Source organism: Eptatretus burgeri, chromosome 4 (assembly GCF_056783735.1).
Source record: "Eptatretus burgeri isolate ZD-2024b chromosome 4, Ebu_testis_v1, whole genome shotgun sequence".
NCBI classification, from domain to species: Eukaryota; Metazoa; Chordata; class Myxini; order Myxiniformes; family Myxinidae; genus Eptatretus; species Eptatretus burgeri.
Genome location: NC_140964.1, coordinates 82,818,634 through 82,840,916, shown reverse-complemented (window position 1 = coordinate 82,840,916; position 22,283 = coordinate 82,818,634). Strand labels below are relative to the sequence as shown.

At 42.2% G+C, this 22,283-nt stretch overlaps 1 protein-coding gene and 1 pseudogene across 7 annotated transcripts in view; one reads left to right on the top strand and one right to left on the bottom strand.

The window, feature by feature from the left end:
- GGNBP2 (gametogenetin binding protein 2) overlaps positions 1–22,283 on the top strand; it is a 51,805-nt gene that overhangs the window by 22,348 nt on the left and 7,174 nt on the right. For 4 of the 7 annotated variants that reach the window (XM_085879033.1, XM_085879029.1, XM_085879036.1 and 1 more), the window contains 8 exons: positions 738–912; positions 5,131–5,301; positions 5,427–5,571; positions 5,764–5,874; positions 7,348–9,768; positions 10,526–10,716; positions 17,352–17,756; positions 19,227–20,268. In XM_085879033.1, coding sequence (XP_085735159.1) covers positions 738–912; positions 5,131–5,301; positions 5,427–5,571; positions 5,764–5,874; positions 7,348–9,768; positions 10,526–10,716; positions 17,352–17,756; positions 19,227–19,427 — 3,820 coding nt within the window. In that variant the 3' untranslated portion in view covers positions 19,428–20,268. Of the gene's footprint in view, positions 1–737; positions 913–5,130; positions 5,302–5,426; positions 5,572–5,763; positions 5,875–7,347; positions 9,769–10,525; positions 10,717–17,351; positions 17,757–19,226; positions 20,269–22,283 lie in introns of those variants that run through there. The other 3 variants (XM_085879030.1, XM_085879031.1, XM_085879032.1) reach the window with 2 other exon arrangements.
- Positions 2,535–4,408, bottom strand: LOC147028541 (uncharacterized; annotated as a pseudogene).

The following is a 22,283-nucleotide window of genomic DNA, read 5'->3' as shown; positions in this document are numbered from 1 at the left end:
ATGAGTGCCAGCTTGCTGGTATCCTGTGCCGGAGTGGCGACCCGTCCAGGATTGTGCCCAAGAGCCAAGGAGACTGCTTAGGCAGCACCAATGCTCTGCGCAGAGTATGGTCCCAAGGGATGGATTGATGGAACTAATGCTGTCAGGCAGGACACCCAGTTTAACATCCACCCAAGGGACTGCACATACCTTGATACCTTGCCCTGTGCCTGCAAGACACCAGGTGACAGTTTATAGTGATCCGAGATTTGAACCCAGGCTCGATGGCTCGGGGGTCAGTGTGCATCCCAAAGGCCATCCTGCCAACCTCGGGCTGCCACTGTATTTTGCGCTAACTGTCATTGTTCCTTCGAGGTTGTTCCATAAAAACGAAAGGTTCCGATTTAGAGTTGATGCTGAGAGAGCAGTCTTAGCGAGTCACTGCTTTGTTGTTTTCACAAGGGTTTTAGTTGCGTATTGAAGCACATCAGGCATGCTTGAGCCTAATCTTTGAGAGCATCAGATTGGATACTCTAGAGCGCTTTGCAGAAAATCCTGTATATATATATATAGATCTCTACATGTTATCACACTCTCTGGTTGCTGTCAAATCGTAAGACAAAATCTTGCTTCCGCCTCTTGTTATAGTCCTATCAGCTAATTTGTGTTCTACCGACGGACCAGAATGCTGTAGCTGAGTGTTGCAGGGGTGACCGTGGTGCTTAAACACCTTAACCTAATGCTGTGGGGTTTGTCAGGCGTCGAGAGCGTCACGCGAAGACGCTGGACAGTGCTCAGGAGGAGGTCGTTACCTGCCTGGCGATCCATTTGTATGAGAGGTTGCACCGAATTTGGCAACGGCTTCGTGCTGAGGAACAAACATGGCAGCTATTGTTCTACCTCAGCCTCGATGCACTGCGGAAGAATTTTGAGGTAAAGGGATTCCTTGATTCCTTTGTATGGACGTTTTACTAATGAAGACATTTGATGTGTGGTATGTTTTAGAATTTTAAATGATGGGGAATTTTTCAAAAATAAAAAAATGACATCTCGACATTTAACTTGATTGGTTTATTTTATCCAAAGAACTTGCTCGTGTTTACCTCCCCCACCGAAGGTGGACGGAGGTTCTGTTTTCACCCCTGTCTTTGTTACTTACGAAATCTAAAGATTTCGTAAGTATATTGATGACTTCCGTCATCTGTTTGTGTGTTTGTGTGTGTGTGTGTTTGTTTGTGTGTGTGTTTGTTTGTAGACACGATAACTCGAGAACGGAAGAAGCTACCAATGTCAAATTACACCACGTGATTCAGGAGGGCGATGGCTCGCGCTGATTAGATTTTGGTCAAAATCGGTCAAAGGTCAAGGTCACAGTGAGGTCAAACATTCGATTTTTGATGGTTTGGTACAGAATCATTGTAGAAACTTCTGGTTTGCGTCGCTACGTTCTCTTGAGACAGCTTTTATTAGACAAGGTCAGAGGTCAAGTTGACGATTTCGTAAGTACCAGTCTATGACTGCTTGTTTGTCTGTCTGTGAGCAGAATATCTCAAAAAGTTGTGGACAGATTCCGACGAAACTTGGTGGACATGCCGAATTGATTAGATTTTGGTGAAGATCCCAATCCGGATCCGACATTGTTTTTAAAATTTTGCAAGCGATTTGTCATAAGATGAGGCCAAAAACGATTTGTGGCACAATATCTCAAAATTTTGTGGATGAGTTGGGCCAGGTGACTAGAACAAGCCGATTTGATTTTGGTTAAGATCCGGATGCAGATCCGACCTATCCGTGGGATACAAAACATAAACGGTTCAGCCTGGCAGAGTTATGTGTTCTACCGAGTGCCGCCCTCGTTTGTCTTGCTTTGCAAGTGAAAAACGAAACAATTGGGTTCGCCATAGCATCGTCCAATAGAGAATGTAGTTGGTCTTGGAAATATTTTTAGTTTGAAAAAAATTGTTTTGTATTATCACAACAATTGTTTCATTTTTAGTTTGGTTTCAATTTGTTTATGTTTTCCATTTAAGTACATCCGATAATGGTTATTAAACCGTGTCCATTGATGTACTCGAGTGGAAGGAATACCTTTATGTCGAATACTCCTGGCTCTCCGGGGGAGTTCGTGGCCATCGCAAAAGTACAAAGTCACCCATGATTTTATTGTTGTACATACCAAGACCTTTCAAAAAAATTTGGGTGACAAGCCCAAATCTGCATAGATTTTGCTACAGAGGGCGCTTTTCAAAATGGCCACCATAAGTATTACTTTTGACCATATCTTGGTCTGTGAGACTCAGAGACATGATATTGGTGCCTAAACTTGTGTTTTCAGGGTCAAGGAACTCGATAAGACCAATAACAATTACATTGGCTCCTTCGTTTGTGGCAGCCATCTTGAATTTCAAAATGGCCGCCATTCAAAATCGCAGTTGTCCATATATCAGTCATCAAAACACATAGACGCTTGATGTTGGTGGCTATACTCATGCATTTAAGCCCAAGGAATCCAATGATAAGAGTATAATAATACAGTGGTTCATTTGGTTGAGTTATCATGTAACCTTAAATCTCTGGGAACTAGGTTTGTCCTGGAAAAGAACGCAGACTGTGTCATGCTCAGACACATTAGCACTTTCATGATCCCAGTTGTCAACGGCTGCTGATATGAATTCTCCAGGATCAAAATGAGCTGGAAGTGCAACATCCTGCCTATTCTGCTGTGCAGTGTAGGTTGCAATGTCATATTGATATCGTCGCAGTTCTCCGTAGCTCAGCGCAAGCCCTTGACGATTCAAGATATTGGTGATGATTTTCCCTCCATGCCCGAGACTGTGAGCTGATTCAGCATTAATTGCATGCATTGGCGTTCTCCTTCTGCCACAATGATGTACACAATACATAGTCTGAAACAGAGCTTGGATCTTCCTGCAACGTTGAGCAGAGAGGGAACCATCAGCAGTCTGTTTGGAATCACTGTTATTCCGACCCTCACTATTCTCTGTTTCACATCCATCGTCATCTAACTTTTCATCATCTACATCTTCTGCTGTAGGATCTGTTTCCGTCATTAGAGTTTCAGCTGCCTTGGGGTATGTCTCTGGGTTGAAATTGTATAAATATCCTAAAAACCTAAGTATCGCTTCTGGCATTCTCATACTGGAGCATGCATGTTTTAGATCTTGAGCATCACAGAATCTATCATCGAGGTTAAAATCATGACTATCAAGACTTTGCCGTAGCACACTGGCACAAACCTGTACAGGATCAATGGAGCGAATATGCTCTGCCAAAACATCTGCTCTATTACATGGCACACTATAAACCATCAAAGACTTTCGCAACTGGTCAGGATATGTAAAATCAATGCTACTACCAAAGTGTCTAAAAAAATATATCTTCACATCTCTATTGCGAAATTGATGCTCGTCCTCCACAAATGTATTCAATCGGTCTCTGATTATACTTAGTTCATAGCCATTGCCACTTTTCAGTCCCTCTTCTAACTCAGAAACGATCACTCCATGCACGCTGCTTGGGGTTCAGCTCTGGTGTCGCCAGTTGAACGTTGAGCATTCTTAAACTTTTGGATGTATGATGTCATGCACTGTTTGTGATAATACAAGTCAGCTCCAAAAACTGCATGCTCATCCTGGAGGTCACACATTCGACTGAAAATGTCATCCTGGAAGAAATTTGCTGCTTGTAAAAGTGAAGTAGCACGGTTCGACTCAGATATACGATATTTCGTGAAGTCCCGTTTGTGTGACTTCTTGTTACAAATGATGCAATTCATCGAGTAGTTGACACTATATGCATCTGTAGGATTTGGAGGTGAACGTACAGCGGAGTGAGCACGAGTCGCAACCCCATGTGGACTGCCAGATTCTTCTGAGGATAGCGATGCTTTCTGTGATTTCCCTCCTTCCTGGATGCATCTGAGCAGATTCGCATTGGTGTACTTCTTGTAGCACTGGTTGGAAACATGATAATAGAAGAAGTCACTCTCGGCTGGCATCAACTTTATGCGTTTTGTTACAGAGTCCGTTCGTATGTCACTAGCTTCCCGTATTCGTTTACACCCGTTGGGTGTGCTGATCAGTTTTCCCTGCATTGGCTCTTGACAAATTGCACACTTTGTCCGGTCAAAATCACCAACTCCTGTCCCCGAAAGCTGTACAAATTCCATTGCTGATTGTGGATTAGGGCTTGTATTAGGTCTTGTATTAGTGCTTGTCTTCAGAATTTATCTGAAATAAAAGAGAAGTGGATGACAGTGAGTTGATTTGTTAAATGAAGATCTTTAAACGTAATGATTACAGAAAGCAAAGTGAGCAAATCTTCAATTTTGTGATCGACACCATGTACTCCTGGCTCGAGGGGGAGTTCGTGGCCATCACAAAAGTACAAAGTCACCCATGATTTTGGTGATAATAGTTATGGGCGTCACGTTGGATTTATAGGTTACCTGAATATACGCAAGAAGATTTTTGCTGGTCTTAGTGAACCACTGTATTATTATACTCTTATCATTGGATTCCTTGGGCTTAAATGCATGAGTATAACCACCAACATCAAGCGTCTATGTGTTTTGATGACTGATATATGGACAACTGCGATTTTGAATGGCGGCCATTTTGAAATTCAAGATGGCTGCCGCAAACGAAGGAGCCAATGTAATTGTTATTGGTCTTATTGAGTTCCTTGACTCTGAAAACATAGGTTTGGGCACCAATATCATGTCTCTGAGTCTCACAGACCAAAATATGGTCAAAAGCAATACTTATGGTGGCTATTTTGAAAAGCACCCTCTGTAGCAAAATCTATATAGATTTGGGCTTGTCACCCAAATTTTTTTTGAAAGGTCTTGGTATGTACAACAATAAAATCATGGGTGAGTTTGTACTTTTGCGATGGCCACGAACTCCCCCCGAGAGCCTACACGAGAACATTCCACTTGAACACGTGAACCCACATAGCTGTTTGGATGTTTTGTTTCTTCGATAAATGTCAGAGAATGACAAGTAGCAAAGATTTAAAAAAAAAAAAAATTTACATTATCTTTATACCAAAGATGTATTAAGCTTATTCACAACAAGTTATTTGATCATTGTTCATTAATTGTGTGTCTGCCTTGTCATAAAACGGTAGGTGGCTGTGGAGGCAAAGCAAGGCATCAGTCGCATGGAGTTGCTGTGTGAAGAGCTGTCAGAGGAAGAGCGGGTAAAAGAGCTCCGACAAGAAAAGAAGAGACAGAAGAAGAAGAACAGGAGAAAGAATAAATGTGCTGCAGAAAATGGCAACATCAAGGAGAATGGACAGGTGGCATGAGCGCACCAGTGCTTTTGTTGACTTCACTGGGCACCATGAATTGTGCTCTCTTGATATGTCTGAAAAAAATTGATTTGAGCATTAACGTGTTCACGATGATTTCTGGTGTGCAACAGGTGGGAGAGGTCGACGTTGCAAATGGACCTCTCGAGGTTAACAAGCCTGAGGATCCTCTTAAAGCTACAGCCTCGACAGATGCCTCAGCCGAGCCTGCTGCTTGCAGCTGCCCTTTGCTTCCTGATGCACCTGCATCACCAGATGGTAATGCATCTCAGCACTTTCAGCACTTACTTGATTTTCCTTGGTATTTAGTTGATGGTAGTGCTTGTCTGCACAGTTGTTACGGGATGCTGAAGAACGATGAGACTGCATAGCTAGCTTGTCATCCACAAATGTTATGCTGCACCTATGGAATCTACTTGCGAGCATCCACTGATGCTTCTGTTTTGCTAGGTGGTGGAAAGGAGGGTGGGAACAGTGACTGTGGTTATTCATCTAGTGTGGAAGGAAGCGAGCCCAGTTCTCAAGATGGTTCTGAAAGCTGCTTGCATGGGGAAACAATAGGTATGAGCATGAACTGCAGAGTACAAGAAGGAAACATCGTTGTGTGCAAATGTGATTGTTTGTTCCAAAGTGATCTGGAATTTCTTGAAAAGTTTGAATGTTTGAGAGGTTTGGTGGGTGATTTGCCAAGAAAGGCAAAATATTATGCTTAAGAACATTGTGAATCTTGTTTTCAGAGATTCTCTAAAACAGTAAAAATATGTTTTGAATGCCCATGGCTTAAAGCGATTTTGATGTGCATAATAATATGTATTGCGCCAGGATCATGCGGAGGAGCGCACGTGCCTCATCTGCGTTTATCAGTCGAGTCTGGGTTTAATTCTCACACCCAATTATAAACTGTTATCCTGGTGCTTTGCTTGCAAGGTGTTGGATTCAATGACCCTGCCGTCCCTCTGATGGACGTTTAGCTGGATACCCATTTGCTAATATTATTAATTGCCTGTGGGTATTAAAGATCCTTTGGTATCTTCCAATGAAGAGTTGGCGAGCTATCGTCAACACCCTGGCCAAATTACAAACTACTGCATTAATCAAACAGAAGATCAAATACCGCATTGGAGTCATCAGAAGGACCCGAATACGTGTCGAGGAAAGATGGAGTCATCAGGAGGAACCTGGACAGGATTCGGGTTTCAGCCGCTACTCCACAACCCTCAAATCCATCCAGGCACAGCCAAGTGAGCCTCACAGAAAAAATTTCTGCAAGAATTGATTTCTCCTAAGAGAGATAGATAAGGAAAGAGAGGAAAAGATAAAACAGAAGAAGAAGCAAGATTTACAATGGATAAAGATAAATGTGAAGGAAACAAAGAACAAGGATGTAACATGGCCTCGAGAGGAGATGAACACCGCCAGGTCTATTTTCCCGTGGAAACACGAGTCTGCTGCCCTACCACTCTGTGAGGCAATGGGATAGAAGATTATGATGATGATGATAGTCTTTTTACATTTGCCATTTTCTTCCAAATAATAAGCCATTGTGGATGGAAATATCTCAGCTGATTAGTAGAAAATGAAGCATACCTAATCAGCCTGTGTAACGAAATGAGCATTTGCTGACATAGTCACCTTGGCTAATATTACAGCATATTATAATGACTTTGGGGCCTCTTTCTTTTTAACCTCGAGAAACTAAAACTTTTCTGTTTTCATTTCAACTATTTGCTTTCTGCAGTTGATGGACCCATGATTTTGTGGTGGATTTTGTTGATCTGGTTCTGTCCTTTCCAAAAAATACAGAACTGGAATAGACAGTCCTAAAGTTTTTACTTTGCCGTGTGCTTGTTCATGTCTTGCGTGTATCTTCTTTCTTCAATTGCCTTTGTCACGTGGATTGGTCGTCCTTTTTCATTGATGTGTAGATTTTGACTATTCATTGGTGATTATGTTGGATGCATGTTTAGAAAATGACCAGTGTCGATGATGAAAATTGGAGCGTGTTCCTTTTTTTTGTTTGTTTGTTTATGGCAGTGGACCCACGACAGGATTTCCTTGGATGGCTAAAAAGCCAGGGCATGAATGCTGACATAGCCGCAGCAATCAACAAAGTACTTGGAATCATCAACTACAGTACATTCCTTGCCTGCTCTGAGGACCCTGAGATCCAGGCAGACTTTCTGAAAGCAGCCAAAGAAAAGCTGCCCTTTGCTTACTATGCTGTTCTTCGACGGGTTGTTGAGAAGATGTCTCCATCTCGCAAGCCTGCTGCTACCCAACAGCCTGTGGTATCACAGCCTCCTCAGTCTGGTCTCTTTCCACCTGTTCCTTCGACACTTTATGCTCCCCAAAAACCTATGGCCCCAGCCTTTGGTTTCAATCGTCCTCAACGCTTTCCTCCACCAACCACCTCAACTGGAGCCGCGTCAGTGGCTGGTGTCGCTTCCAAGCTACTGCAAGGGAATGCTGGAAATACACTGGAAGCACTGGGCTTTTCGAGCTTGCTGCAGTCGGCACAAAAACTACGTGATCTAGAGAAAGCTTTGCTGGAAGCGGCAGCAAAGGGTGGTGTGAATGTGGGAGCGGCAGGTATTGGAGCGGCTGCTGCTGCTGCGCTCAAGAGTGGTGGGAGTCGGGGTAATGCCAGTGTTGAGGTGCCAGAGCAAGTCAATGGCTTTAAGAGTGAGCTTAGCATCTCAGATATCCTAAAATCCGCACTGAGTATTGGTGATGGAGCGGTGGGAGATGGTGTGGCTAACTATGAGAGTCTTAAACAGACAAAGGAGATGACGGAACTCATTGAATCTGCAAAGAAATTAAGCAGCCTCTGCATTTCGGAGGCAAGTAAGGAATGTGATGGAGATGATGGCATAAGCAAGCACTCTCAGTCACAGCTGCAACAATGGCAAACACAACAGCAATCACAGACAAAGCAGCAGAAACAACAGAAGCAGCAGCAGCAGCCGAAACAGCAACAGCAGCAGCAGCCGAAACAGCAACAGCCGAAACAGCAACAGCAACAGCAGCAGCCGAAACAGCAACAGCAACAGCAGCTGAAACAGCAACAGCAACAGCAGCCGAAACAGCAACAGCAACAGCAGCAGCCGAAACAGCAACAGCAACAGCAACATCAGCAGCCGAAACAGCAACAGCAGCCAAAACAGCAACAACAGCAGCCAAAACAGCAACAGCAGCAGCCGAAACAGCAACAGCAGCAGCCGAAACAGCAACAGCAGCAGCCGAAACAGCAACAGCAGCAGCCGAAACAGCAACAGCAGCAGCCGAAACAGCAACAGCAGCAGCCGAAACAGCAACAGCAGCAGCCGAAACAGCAACAGCAACAGCCGCAACTGAAACAGCAACAGCAGCAGCCGAAACAGCAACAGCAACAGCAACAGCAGCAGCCGAAACAGCAACAGCAGCAGCCGAAACAGCAACAGCAACAGCAGCAGCCGAAACAGCAGCAGCAGCTGAAACAGCAACAGCAACAGCAACAGCAGCAGCCGAAACAGCAACAGCAACAGCAGCAGCCGAAACAGCAACAGCAACAGCAACAGCAGCAGCAGCAGCAGCCGAAACAGCAACAGCAGCAGCAGCAGCCGAAACAGCAGCAGCAGCAGCAGCAGCCGAAACAGCAACAGCAGCAGCAGCAGCTGAAACAGCAACAGCAGCAGCAGCAGCCGAAACAACAACAGCAGCAGCAGCAGCAGCAGCCGAAACAGCAGCAGCAGCAGCAGCCGAAACAGCAGCAGCAGCAGCCGAAACAGCAGCAGCAGCAGCAGCCGAAACAGCAGCAGCCGAAACAGCAGCAGCAGCAGCCAAAACAGCAGCTGCCAAAACAGCAGCAGCAGCAGCTGCCAAAACAGCAACAGCAGCAGCAGCAGCCACCAAAAGATCAACAGCAGCTGCAGCCAAAAAAGCAACAGAAACAGCAGCAGCAGAAACAGCAAAGGGAGCAACAGCATCTGGAGCAGCAGCTACAACAACACCAACAGCCAAATCCAAAGTGGCAACAGGTACTGAAGCAGCAATTGCAACCAAAACAGCTGCAGCAGCATCTCAATTTGGAAAAGGCAGGCCAGTTCTTGGTTAATGGCATAGAGCAAGAGAAGAGACAAGTTGTAAAAATGCACACCACCTGTCCTGATCGAGTGCTGAAGGTGGATTCGGCGATCGCCAAGCACACACCAGGGGAGACAAACATTCTGTTTCTGCAACCGCAACTTCTGTCATCTTCTATCCCTGGCTTGACTCCAAATGGTGTCGCCAATGCCGTTGGCTTATTGGCTTCAAACACCAACTCTGTGCACATCTCCAAGTCCCCAATACAAGGCACCACCAAATGTGAACCCTTACCTTCACCTGGAAAACCAAGCGTTACTCATAATGTCAAATCGTCAAGCACAAAGTTGAATTCCAGATCGCAGAGTCGTTCTACAGGCATCACCACAGCAGGTGAGGTGCTGTCTTGCAAAATACAAACAGTTTTGGCAGGTGCAGAGCTCGGCCGATGATGGGAGGTGATTTAATGTTAGTTTTAATTTGAAAGACAAGGGCATTGTTTTATTCATGATCTTTAGTTTGACATCATCTAACTTCCTTGTTTGGCCTTGACCTTTCAAACAAAAAAAAAAAAAACCCAATGCAGTTGTAGTTGCACAATGTCAATCAGGCCATGATTCATTATTTCATTGGTGAATTTCCATTGTGATTTAACCATTGAGCATGCATGCAAAATATTTATTCTCACCATGCAGCTTGAGAATGAGCATATATTTTAAACTTAAATACCAAAGGAACTGAAGTGTATTCTTGTGTTAATTTGACAAACTTATGTCAAAGTGTCGTCAAAAATGTACTTTAATTGACCGGCAGTTGCAGGACTACAATTTGGACTTCTCCGAAGGAAATAAAATTAAATATTGCGGCTCGTTGGATTGCAGAAGGATGTCTGATGTGATTGAGATGAATCTGAAGCCAGTTAGAAATGCATATTAATAGTCTTCATATGCAATCAATTCCAGTTGGTTCTTGAGAAACTGCAGATTGGCGATTACGGTTGTTGGAACAATTTCGCTCCAAGTCCTCAATGGAGGAAGTAGTAGATTTTAATAAACAACCCAAAGCATTTTGCCTGCAGCGTAGGGCATTGAAGAGCGTGCGTGATTTTGTTGTGGCCAATTTTTTTTCTTGATGATGGCTTACCGTGCAGGTATCATGGACCAAGATGACGATTTCCTACCTACAGGACCCGTTTGCTGCTCTGCCTGCCTGGCCAAGGTGACAGGTCGGCTTGCAATGGACGGTTCTGATGCTACCTTTACAGAAAACCTTGTGACCAAGGCTAAAAAGAAGAAAAAGAGGGGGAAGGTCCAAGGTAGCACCATTGTTGAAAGCTTGCAGGTATGCCATTTGTTAGTCGATGGAAATGACCGTGGTTCTGTACATTGGTTCTTTAAAAGCTTCACTTTTGTAAACATTGGAGCATGTATAAGGCCCAGCTTCACATGCACAGGATGGCACAATGTACTGCATGCTATGGGATACTGAACAGTTTTTATTTTTAATCACAAATTGTCAGTCCAAGGTGTGTGCGTGTGTGTGTGTGTGTGTGTGTGCGCGTGTGTGTGTATACACATTTTCAAAATATAAAAACCCCTGGGGCATTTGGCTTACCACATTGTTTTCACATGCGAAAAGTCGTCACAATAAAAACTTTAAATTCTTCATCAAATTGATGTAAAAACAAGAAATAACGGTGCTTCGGCGAACGCGTCATCGTCCAGACAGACAGACACACACACACACACACAGACACACACACACAGGCTAATTCCAAGCTCCGCCCTTTTATCGGCCAAGGTGGATCACAGTTGATTGGAGCGTCAGCAATAGGGATAGCAGCACCCCTGACATCCAACTCAACAGCTAGTGGATCAGCCTGATACAGCCGCTCAAAGTAACCGGCCCAGCGGGCCTTCACTTCGGACTCCTTCTGTCAAGAGCCCACCACCCTCTGCTTTCATCAACAAAAATGGTCTCTATTCACAACGGTCGGTATGAAATAATGTCGAAGAAAAACTGCAAAACTGTGATGGAACAACCTGCTTTAAAATTTTAATTGCACTCTGGCATTGCTGCTGGAATGTGGGACTCATCTTCTAATCATGGAGTGCAGTAGTACTCCATATTGTAGGGATGGCACAGGAAAAAAATGGCCACCCCATCAAATGTATACAAAATGATATGCTGAAAAATTACTCGAGTGAAGTCACAAGCTTTCAAAAGCCATACCTTTTATTCCCGTACGTTTTCATAACAAACAAGAATGAAAAAGATGCCAGAATAAATCAAGAGATCGCAAAAATCGCCGAATTGTTCATCCACCAAATTGTTGATAAATGTCATCCAGCCGAGCACAACAAGGGCTGAAGCAACTCCCATGATTTCAACAGAAGGAAGCAACATTGTCTCTTGGGTATTGTACCCGTAACATAACAAAACTAGAAGGGCACTTGGTAGAGCGCATACCTCTGCCATGCAATTCCTGATCCACGAGAACATATCGGGCCCCATACATTTTTGAAATATCACGCTGTATATCGTTTTTGGCACAATCTCTCAGCGGTAAGGAATCACTTTAGAAAGTAAATAATTATCGTATCTGGATCCGGATTTGGATCTTCACCAAAATCAAATCAATTCGTCCTCGTCACACAGCCAACCTGTGCACCAAGTTTTGCCCAAATCCTTCCACAACTTTTTGAGATATCATGCTATATATATATATGCCTGATGTTGGCTTAATGGTTAGGGTGGTGGGCTTGGGATCCAAGGGTCCTGAGTTCAAATCCCGCTCAAATGTTGAATTAATACCAGGTGGGGTTAACTTGACCTGTCATCCTTCCGAGGTCGGCAAAATGAGTGCCAGCATGCTGGTATACTGTGTCGGAGTGGTGACCCGTCCAGCATTGTGCCCAATAGCCAAGGAGACTGCTTAGGCAGCACTAACGCTCTACGCAGAGTATGGACCCAATGGATGGATGGATGGATGCCATATATAGTTTTGGCCCTATGTCTCAATGGTTAAGAATCACTTTAAAAAATTCGAGTTGTCGGATCCAGATCTGGATCTTCAAAATCTAATCGGTTTGTCCTTGTCACACACCCAACCTGTCCATCAAATTTCATCTGAATCTGTCCATAACTTTGAGATATCCTGCACACAAATGGACAGACAAACAAGAAAAAAGATGTCATGTAGAGCATGAGACTCGCACACAATCCACCCCCTCTCCAAAGTTGCCATGGATACATCAAATTGTCCATTTCCTTAAGATTAAAATTGACAATCTTAATCAAAGCTCATTTCAATCGGATGAAAATTGATTATTTTTGAGATTGAAATTGATGATTTTAGAATTTTGACCCCGAATTGACCTTTGATTTTTTTTTTTTTGACCTCAAAAATAGTTGGTTTCCAAATTCAGTGATGCACGATGCAATTGCTGCTTAATGTTCAGGTTAATCGGATGAAATTTGATGATTTTAGAAGTTTGACCTTGACTTGACCTTTTGATCTCAAAAATAGTTGTTTCCAAATTCAAGGAAATCTGACACAGGTGGAGGCCATTCAGCCCATCATGCCTGCGTGAACGCCATACTAATTTATCTACACAAGATCCAAAGAAGAAAATGCAAAAAATGTTTTAATGAATTTTTAAAAAACATTTAAAAATTTTTCTGTTTTTGTATTTTTTCTTTTTCTTCTTCCTCTCAGGGGAGGGGGCATGGGCTTGGTTAAAAACACATCAACCACACAACACCCCTTGATGAGACCCCCACCAGCAGTACTCTGTACACATGTACACAATCACCCATCAATGCTAAAACATGTACACAATCAACATCCCCATACCCCTCTATCTCCATAACTTCCAGGTACCTATCTAATTATAATTTAAATGTATCTACTTTTTCTGCTGCAACTACCTTTCCAGGGAGATCATTCCGTGCATCAACTACTCTCTGAGTGAAAGTCCCCTGCCTTGCTATCATCTTAACTCTCCTCTTCTTTACTCTGAGGCTATGGCCCCTGGTCCTATCACTGTCTACACTGTTGAATAATTCATCTGCACTTATTTTATCTATCCCTTTCATTATCTAAAACATCTCTATCATATCTCCTCGTAACCGCCTCCTTTCTAGTGAATAAAATCCTGTCTCTTTCAGCCGCTCCTCATAGCTGAGTATAGCTAGGCCCGGAATCAATCTCGTAGCCCTACACTGAACCCTCTCTATGGCATCTATGTCCTTCCAGAATTGTGGTGACCAAAACTGCACACAATGTTCTAGATGTGGCCCTCACTAAATTCCTGTACGATGTAAACACCACCTCTTTTGATTTATAAATGATCCCCCTCCGAATACAACCTAAAACCCTATTTGCTTTACCTGTAGCTGCCTGGCATTGTGTGCTACCTGCTTACCTCCCATATCTATTACCAACCCCAGATCCTTCTCCTGTGTGACACGCTCAAAAATTACTCCTTGCATCCTGTAATCTCTATTTTCATTGTTCTTTCACATCCCCAACACCTTACACTTGCTCAGGTTAAATTCCATCTGCCAATCTTTTTCCCAATCTATGCAAGTATCAATACTTTCCTGAATCTGATCACCACCCCCTCTGCTAGCCACCTCACCTCCAAGCTTTGTGTCATCCGCAAATTGGGAAAGCTTACTCTTTACCCCATTATCCAAATCATTGATTTAAATCATGAACAATAATGGTCAGAGTACTGATCCCTGAGGTACCCCACTACTTTTGAAGCAATATGCAAATCCTACTCAACTTTCAGGTCAATCAGATGAAAAATGACAATTTTAGAAATCTGACCTCAAGATGACCTTTGACCTCAAAATCAATAGGCTTCTGAGTTGAGATTACCTCTACAACTTCATGAAGTTTCGTGAAGATTGGTTTTAAATTGTCACCTGTAGGCGATAAACACAGACAGAATAACAATCGACTAACCAATACACTTGAAAAATCTTTGATTTTGCAAGTAACAAACGGACAGATAGGGGTGAAAACATAACCTCCTTCACACCTTCGGTGGTGGAGATAAAGTTTTTTTTTTTTTTTTAATTGGATTAAAAAAAATAATACAACCACAATACACCACAACCTGTTGAACACCATTTACGCATGCGCAGAGTGAGAAACTCACATAAAACTCAGTCTGCTGTAAAGTCTGTCGTGGATTGCAAGAACATGTGGATTGCAAGGTTTTGTATGACAAAATGCGTAATTTACAAAGGAAAAGGGCCCAGAATAGTCTCCATTCTAAATTCACCTTTCCATTTACCGTGTGCATACTATTCAAGCAAATTGTGCAGTACTACTTCTTTTTGTAAAACAGATGCGATCATGTGACCCCTTTATGAGGCATATATGTATTACACGTACACAGGGTAGGGGGAGAAAATTGGAAATGCCAACATTGAGAAAATGAATAGGAATGGAGGTATCTTTTTTATTGTGTATATAGGTGGGGAGTAAATTGAGGAAATTAGGAGAATGTAGGATGGTAGAAGGAAAGGAGGTGAGCGAAGTTTGGGAGGAGGATATAGGAGTATGGGGATAGAATAGAATATAATAGAAGGGAAGGAGCAGAGAAAGAAGAGAGGGTAAAGAAAAATAAATAAAAAATAAATAGATGACTCCAAAAATGAAGGCCAACAGTGGAGCAGAATGTCTGAGTGGAGACAGAAGGGATGGGAATATTGCGACTGGGATATTAAGGGAACTAGGGAAGGGATTTGTATGAGATGTATTGTTGAGTGTGGGGTCAGGTGGTGCACCATGTAAACGCCCCACAAAATAATTTACTGGATGCCGACGTCATTGGCATCCATATCAGGGATAATAAAAAGTCAGAAAAAATTTTATTTTTATTTTTTTAAATGAAAAAAAAACATGTAGGGATAGAATCCCTCCAAAACAACCAAACAAGTGGGAAGGAATGACTGTCCTCTCATAAAAGCAAAAGGGCATTCTTAAATCTCTCATTACACATTAAATATCGTGTTACCACAATTTACTGAGTTTGAAGTGATCTTACTTGGAACCTCCTTGTCATTACTTGTCAATAAATGACTATCTCAGTATTGTGGTGCATTTTGTGTCACTGACAATCTCTGAAATAGCATTTTTACCATGTTTGGTAAAAACATGAATTAAATAAAAGCCACTTTCGATTCCTACCAACCAACTACCAACTGAACAGCTTGTCTTCTGTCATGAAAGAAAGGTACGTTTTGATGATGACACATGCGGAGAAAAGGAAATAGTCTTGGAGGTAATGAGTGCTTGAAAAAAATATATACATTTCAAGTTTTTAATAAAACAACTCCAACCTGTCATTTTGACAGCCTTTTATGCTTACACACCAGCAAAATAAATTGAGGTTTTAGCCTGATTTTTGAAGGCGGAATAGTGTGAAAATACAGAAGGGTCACCCATCATTTTGATGGGCTTTTCTGCTTGTGGTAATGATATTGCACCGGATCACACTGCCTTGTACAAAATCATCTTAAAGGGTGGGTGGATTTGTTGTGGTGTTGGGATACAGAATGCATTGCCATTCGGCCATTCGTTTTCAAAACGTATTTATTTGTTGAAGTTGAAACTGTTTTGAATCTTTGCAAAAGTGTACTACCAAAAAAAAGGGCCATTAACAAACAATTGTTCTACTGTGTCCATCTTGTCCACCCCGTGCATGCGTGTTTTTGTCTGTTACGTTCTGATCCTTTCAGTGTACTCGCTCTTCCACGAGTCTTGACTATGTACACAAAAAAATGGGGTTGGGGGAGGGGCGGGGGCATGGCTTTCCATCACAAAGCGGCCATTACTTAGATTGACTAAGCCGGGCTTCTCATCTGCTTGTGTTAGCTAGCCGGTGGACATTAAAGACCCCACTGTATCTCATGAAGAGTAGGTTGGTTATTGCCAGCACCCTGAACAAAATGTTCTGTCGTCACACACCCAACCTGTCCACCAAGGTTTGTCCGAATATGTTCATTTTTGTTTGAGATATTCTGCTCAGACAAACAAACGGGTGAAAACAACCCCCGTCCACCTTCGGTGGCAGAGGCAACAAGTTAAAAAAAGACATTAAATGTCATAGCCCCCGTTGTTTTAGTCGGCCATCTTTGATCAGATCGCAAAATGAAGTGAGGGGCACGTCTATGTCATCATGTACTCTGCTTGTGCCACGTTTGAACAAAATCGGATCATGCATGTCCGAGAAATGGTTGAGGACGTGTTAAACGTTGTTTTTTTTTTTTACAACTAAAATGGCCGCCAGTCGGCCATCTTGGATCTGATCTCAAAACAAAATTACATGGGTATGAAAGCCATCATTTATTATCTGTGTGCCAAGTTTAAACAACATCAGTGCATGCATGTCCGAGAAATGGTTGAGGACGTGTTCAACATTGGGGTTTTATACCTAAAATGGCCACCAGTCGGCCATGTTGGATCTGATCTCGAAAAATAATGATGTGCTTATGCATACCATCATGTGTTGTCTTTGTGCCAAATACGGATAAAGTCAGTCCATAGATTTCCGAGATATGGTTGCGGACGCACGCACGGACACGAAAATCAACATCAAATCCATAAGCCCCCGTTTTAGACTAAGTCCAATGGGGACTAATTATATAATTAAAGATTGCAAATCAATGCGAAAAAAGGGGTTTATATACGGAATTTCAGTCTATGTACAATCTTTCAAGAACGTATATATTGTGTAATTCGAGGGATGGGTGTATTAGTCGTTGCGTGGAATGCTCGATGAAAAGGCACTTTTTGCGTTGTATCGTGTATGGGTCGCATCAGCAGTTCATATTTATTTATGGGCAATATTGATGAGATTTTTTTTTAATTTGGAGAGTCAACAATTATATTGAAACAATATTACATTATTCTTTTTCACTGCTCTTCCCACCCCAACGAGCTTGCTATGTTTTAGCAGGATAATGATGCAACTGTGAAGGAGAGTGGTCAGGGCTCTAACGATGAGCCTCAAGCAAACGAGGCCTGCAGCAGATATTGTGCATCGTCATCATCATCATCATCATCATCATCATCATCACCTCAAGTCGTTGCGGCCCGCACAGAGACGACACTATGCAGAGGCAAGACGACATGCAGGCGGCAGCAGGGAGAAACTGTAGGCTCGTCCGTCTCTTCACCCTCCACAGTATTGCTATCAAAGGCAGTGATGGGCAGAGGAAACAAGGGGTCACAAATGGAACTTTTCGGGAAGTCCGGACAGGAGACTAGGAAGAAAGGTGGCAAACGTGGACGGCAACTGAAGGCGGCGCAACAAGAGCTGGAGGACAACGACTCGGGGAAGAGTCTGGCCGAGATGCTGGTAAAAGCCCATTAGGTAGTTTTGAATGTTGCATTTTTGGCAGTTTTACGACCGATTGTTGATGACATTTTAAAGAAAAATATTTTCTGTGCCGTCGAATAGTTTTTTTTTTTGTTTTTTTTTTGATGTGGTAGTTTTCACCAACCGACCCTGGATGCTGTATTGGTACGTAGCAAAATAATACTCTTTTGGAAGGATTTTAATCGACTGGTGTAATCTCCAATGATGTGGTTTCATAAATTGGAGGATTGACGACTTTTAAAGTGTAAGGAAGACAATTGCTGTTTTACTCGGTTTTGTAGTGTTTGTTTTTTAAATCTCCTGTCCACCCCTCCTCCCCCCTCAAGCAATACTTCCAATCTACGTCGTGTGTAGAAAATGTATTTTCTTTTTTTTTAAATTGAATTGCATGTTACAAACCACTCCATTGTGTTCCTTCTGCATTTTGTGCTTGTGGAATTTAGTGATACTTTGCTGTGTTCTTTTTCTACCATAACGTTCTATAGAATCCTTGGAGATGGAATTAAACCAGACCAAACCTGTACGTTGTGCAAATCTGTTGATTGAAAGCTGAACTCACGCTTAGTAGCGATGATGACAGCAGGTCAAGACAAAAGCAAACTTATTCCAACTTTCCTAAGAGGCATTTGTAGAGGTTTCCTCATCAAATGCGGACCTTTCGGTGCTCGAGAAAAAAAGATAGATTTATGGAAAGTCTAATGCAATATCATTTATCTGTTGTCACTGTCACATTCCCTCTGTTCCGCACCAGCCGATTACAAACCCGGGGGGGGGGGGGGCGTGTGCTAAGCAACTTTTCAGATGTGAAACGACTCTCGTACTTGTTTGAAGTTGGTACATAGACATGCATGTGAGCAGTGTGCATGGCCGCCATGGTCGACAGATGCAATTCTGTTTGAAGTGCTGTAACAAAGCACCAGAATGCATGTCAGAGTATCAATTACTTCCTGTGGCCATAAGATGTCAGTGCCGAAATGATTTGCCTTATGAAACTCAAATATAAATGAAAATATGCAGAAAGAAATGTCCAAATCATCTGAGGTTGACCTCATTTTTCAGATGTACATATATTTGGCTATATAGTTTTTGCAATCAAGCCACAAAATATTTATTATCCCTTCAATATTTTTATTTGGGATGATTAAGAAAGCAATAATGTCATGTTTCTGTCCTCGAGTTTTAACCTCCAGGGTGTGACTCAATTCGGTGTCACCTCCATATTACATTCTCCAAAATGGTGGATTTATTCATTTCCTCCCTTGCATACATATGCTGAAAGCTCCTGGGCAGAATCAGACAATTAAAAAAATAAAGTTACAAAACTACCAATTTAAAGATTTGTTGTTTTTTTTTTTGAGCCTACCTACAGTTTACCATGGCCAAAGCACTTTTGATGGAGATTATTAAACCTTCCGGATAATAAATGCCTGCCACTCGCGTCCTCCGCAGGACAACACCGACGACTTCCCTGGTGACGAGGCCTTCATCACAAATGACGAGATCCGCACGTTCAAAGCGAGCCATCGTTCTTTCTACACAAAGCGCGCCCAGTATCGGCAGGAGCTGCGTGAACGGTTTGACCAGTACTGCACGACCAATGGGGATCACGAGGGTTGCTGCCACAAGTGGCTGGCGGCCAGAGTCAAGTGACTGCTGACACATATCCTCTCACAGCCTCACGATGTATGTCAGTTTATTTTCATTAATTTTTTTTATTTAAGCTTCCCACTTCGAAATAAAAAATTTGAGACATAGTGAAGGGGAACTGTTCATCAGTTTCCTTTGAACTAAAAAATAAAATAAAACGTTTCTTGAAGTATGACATTTGGTGCAACTTTGGAAGTTTTTTTTTTTTAAATGGTTTTGGTTTTGATTTGGGTATTTACCTCCTGACTTTTGGTGTTTACCTTACTGTCACTTTTTTGCCCATTGCAACGATTTTGGATAAAAACTATTTGCAGAAAGTTTTTTTTTTTTTTTTTTTAATGTGTAATCTTCAATTTCTGGTGTTTCGTTTGTTCCGGTTTCAGCTTTCCACACGATAAATAAACTCGATGTTTTCCATGGGTCATTTGATCTGTTGCTCATTGTGCTGAGGTGTGCGTACTTGTGTCCTATGAATATGGTTTTGTTAAAAAAAATTGGTTTCTCCCTTGCCTCTTGAGAAATAAAACTTTCACCACATGCATGTTTTCGATGTCAGGGCTATGTCACCCAAAGGCTCCAGCCATCTCTGGAGAAATCATTGTGATCCCTTTGGAAGCACTGCTTTGGGATGAGATTTGACATTTCAAAGTTTAATATATTGGAAATGATTTTAACGGAAGAAAAAAAAAATAAAATAAAAAAAACCTTTGCAAACTACTTTGCCAACTGTTCCGTGCCCAGCAGCACAGTGTGGACGATATAAATCTGAAGGTTCTATTTGTTTGTCATGCAGGTAAAAACATTTCATATTGCAACACATATTTGAAATAAACGGTCGACTTTTCTCAAGCGTCATGGTTTTGCTCGTTTTAGGCGTTGTGTTTGAGTATATTATCTGACAGATGAATAAATTAGCCAGGTGTGAATTTGAAGTCAAATTAACAAATACATTCCTTGGAACAGCATTTATTGAAGGAGATGGATTTATCTCCAATAACACTGGAACTGCTTTGAGGTAGTTGATGAAATGCTTAAAAGTAGCTCACACTGCTTTTGTTATGCAGTAACTACAAGGATACAACAGGAAACGTGAGCTCGCCTTCAGTGGCTTTTCGATTGCGAGATGTAATGATAAAAGCAGCTTGGATAATGCTTGACAAGCACAGTGTTGCATCCTCACGGATGCCTGTTCATTGTAGAAGACAGATGTAATGGTCGGCCTTTGTGCTGGTACCATGAGGAAATTCCCAACTCTGGGAAAAACTTCCCTCACCTTGATCCAATGCTTCAATCTCAGGAAGGCCATGGTGAATGATTGTCAATCTGCCAGTTCAAATTCCAATGATTTAATTTTAATCTTTGTCGTTCACACCATAACCAAAAAATAAAAATATGGTATTACATGTCTGTGATAAATAACATGGAATAAAATGGAACATTAATGGCTGGTAGTTTTGAAACCAAAGAATTATGGAGCCACGAGAAAACGAAGATAATCTCCCTCATCCCCCACGATCCAAAAAACAAAAACTTCATTCCAGTGATATTTGACATTTTGCAATTGAAGGATAAAAATTTTCCAAACCCAACAACACCTTTTTCCATTTGTCCCATATCTTTTCATTTGTCCCATTTGTCCCTTTGAGCGGCAAGAGGTCTCCTTCGGGGCTCCCTGCTGACATTCTCAAAGTTAAGTTTCCAGTTGTTATTTGTCCCGTTTTAACTGTTTAATTTTCTCACCTACATGTTAATGTGTGTTCCTAGTTCGGTTTTGTTTCAAAAATCGTGCTATTTTGTGAGTATTTATGTCGACGTTCTTACCTGGTGTTTGAGGCCTAGTCCTAGGCTTGAGGCCTACCGGTTCCACTTGGTGTTCGATCGTTTTTTTTTGTTTGTTTGTTTGTTTTTTTCTCCCCATTACCTTCAATTTCTATCCTCCCCATTACCTTCAATTTTCATCCTCCCCACTTTCCAAACATCCCCCATTCTCCCAACTAATCTCTTTCTTATCTCGAAAAAAAAAAATATATATATATATATATATATATATATATATATATACCCAACAACAACAACAACAACACGCTCACCTTCTCCCGATTCTGCTACTTCTTCTTCCTCTTAACTTCCTCCTCGTCTTCCTCGATTTCTTTTTTTTTTTTACACTTCCATGACCTAATCTGTTGAACTCTCTCATACATTAATATTAACAACAAAAACGATCTTATAATGCTTCATCTTCCTCTCTCACACATGTGGTACTCTTTACTGTTTCACAATGCACTACTCTTCTGCTATTTTAACAGACTGCTCTCATTTCGACCTCTCCTTCATTCCTTGCCTAAAAATCCAACTATTACAAAGCGCTTCTTCTCTCCATGCTCTGAATTCGCCTTCATTGCATCCATCAAGAATTGTGTTAAATCGCATCTCTGACCTAAAACTTTTAAAAACCACAGTTTGCCATGGATGCTCGCTTTCCATCAACCATTCTTTTTTTCCAACTTCAGTGCCAACTCACCCCCTCACCCCTCACTCTCACTCTCAAAGCAACCATCCCACTCTTCTCCCTCCAAGCCTCCCTCTCACCTCTTTCAAAAATTCCCCCTCACCTTTCTCCCACCTTTCATCCCCCTCACTCTTCCTTCTCTAAGTTGCCCCCCTCTCATCCACCAACCTGCCTCCCTCCACTGCCCTCTCACCTCCATCTCTTCACTCCACCTCCTCAAATACTCAACTGCCATCTTCCTTGTCTCTTGTCCCCCCTCTCTCCCAGCACCACAGAGCCTTTTCTCCTCCTCATTCGGCCCCCTCCCCTCGCTATTCTGCAATACCCCACACTCCTTCAGCAACCCTCCT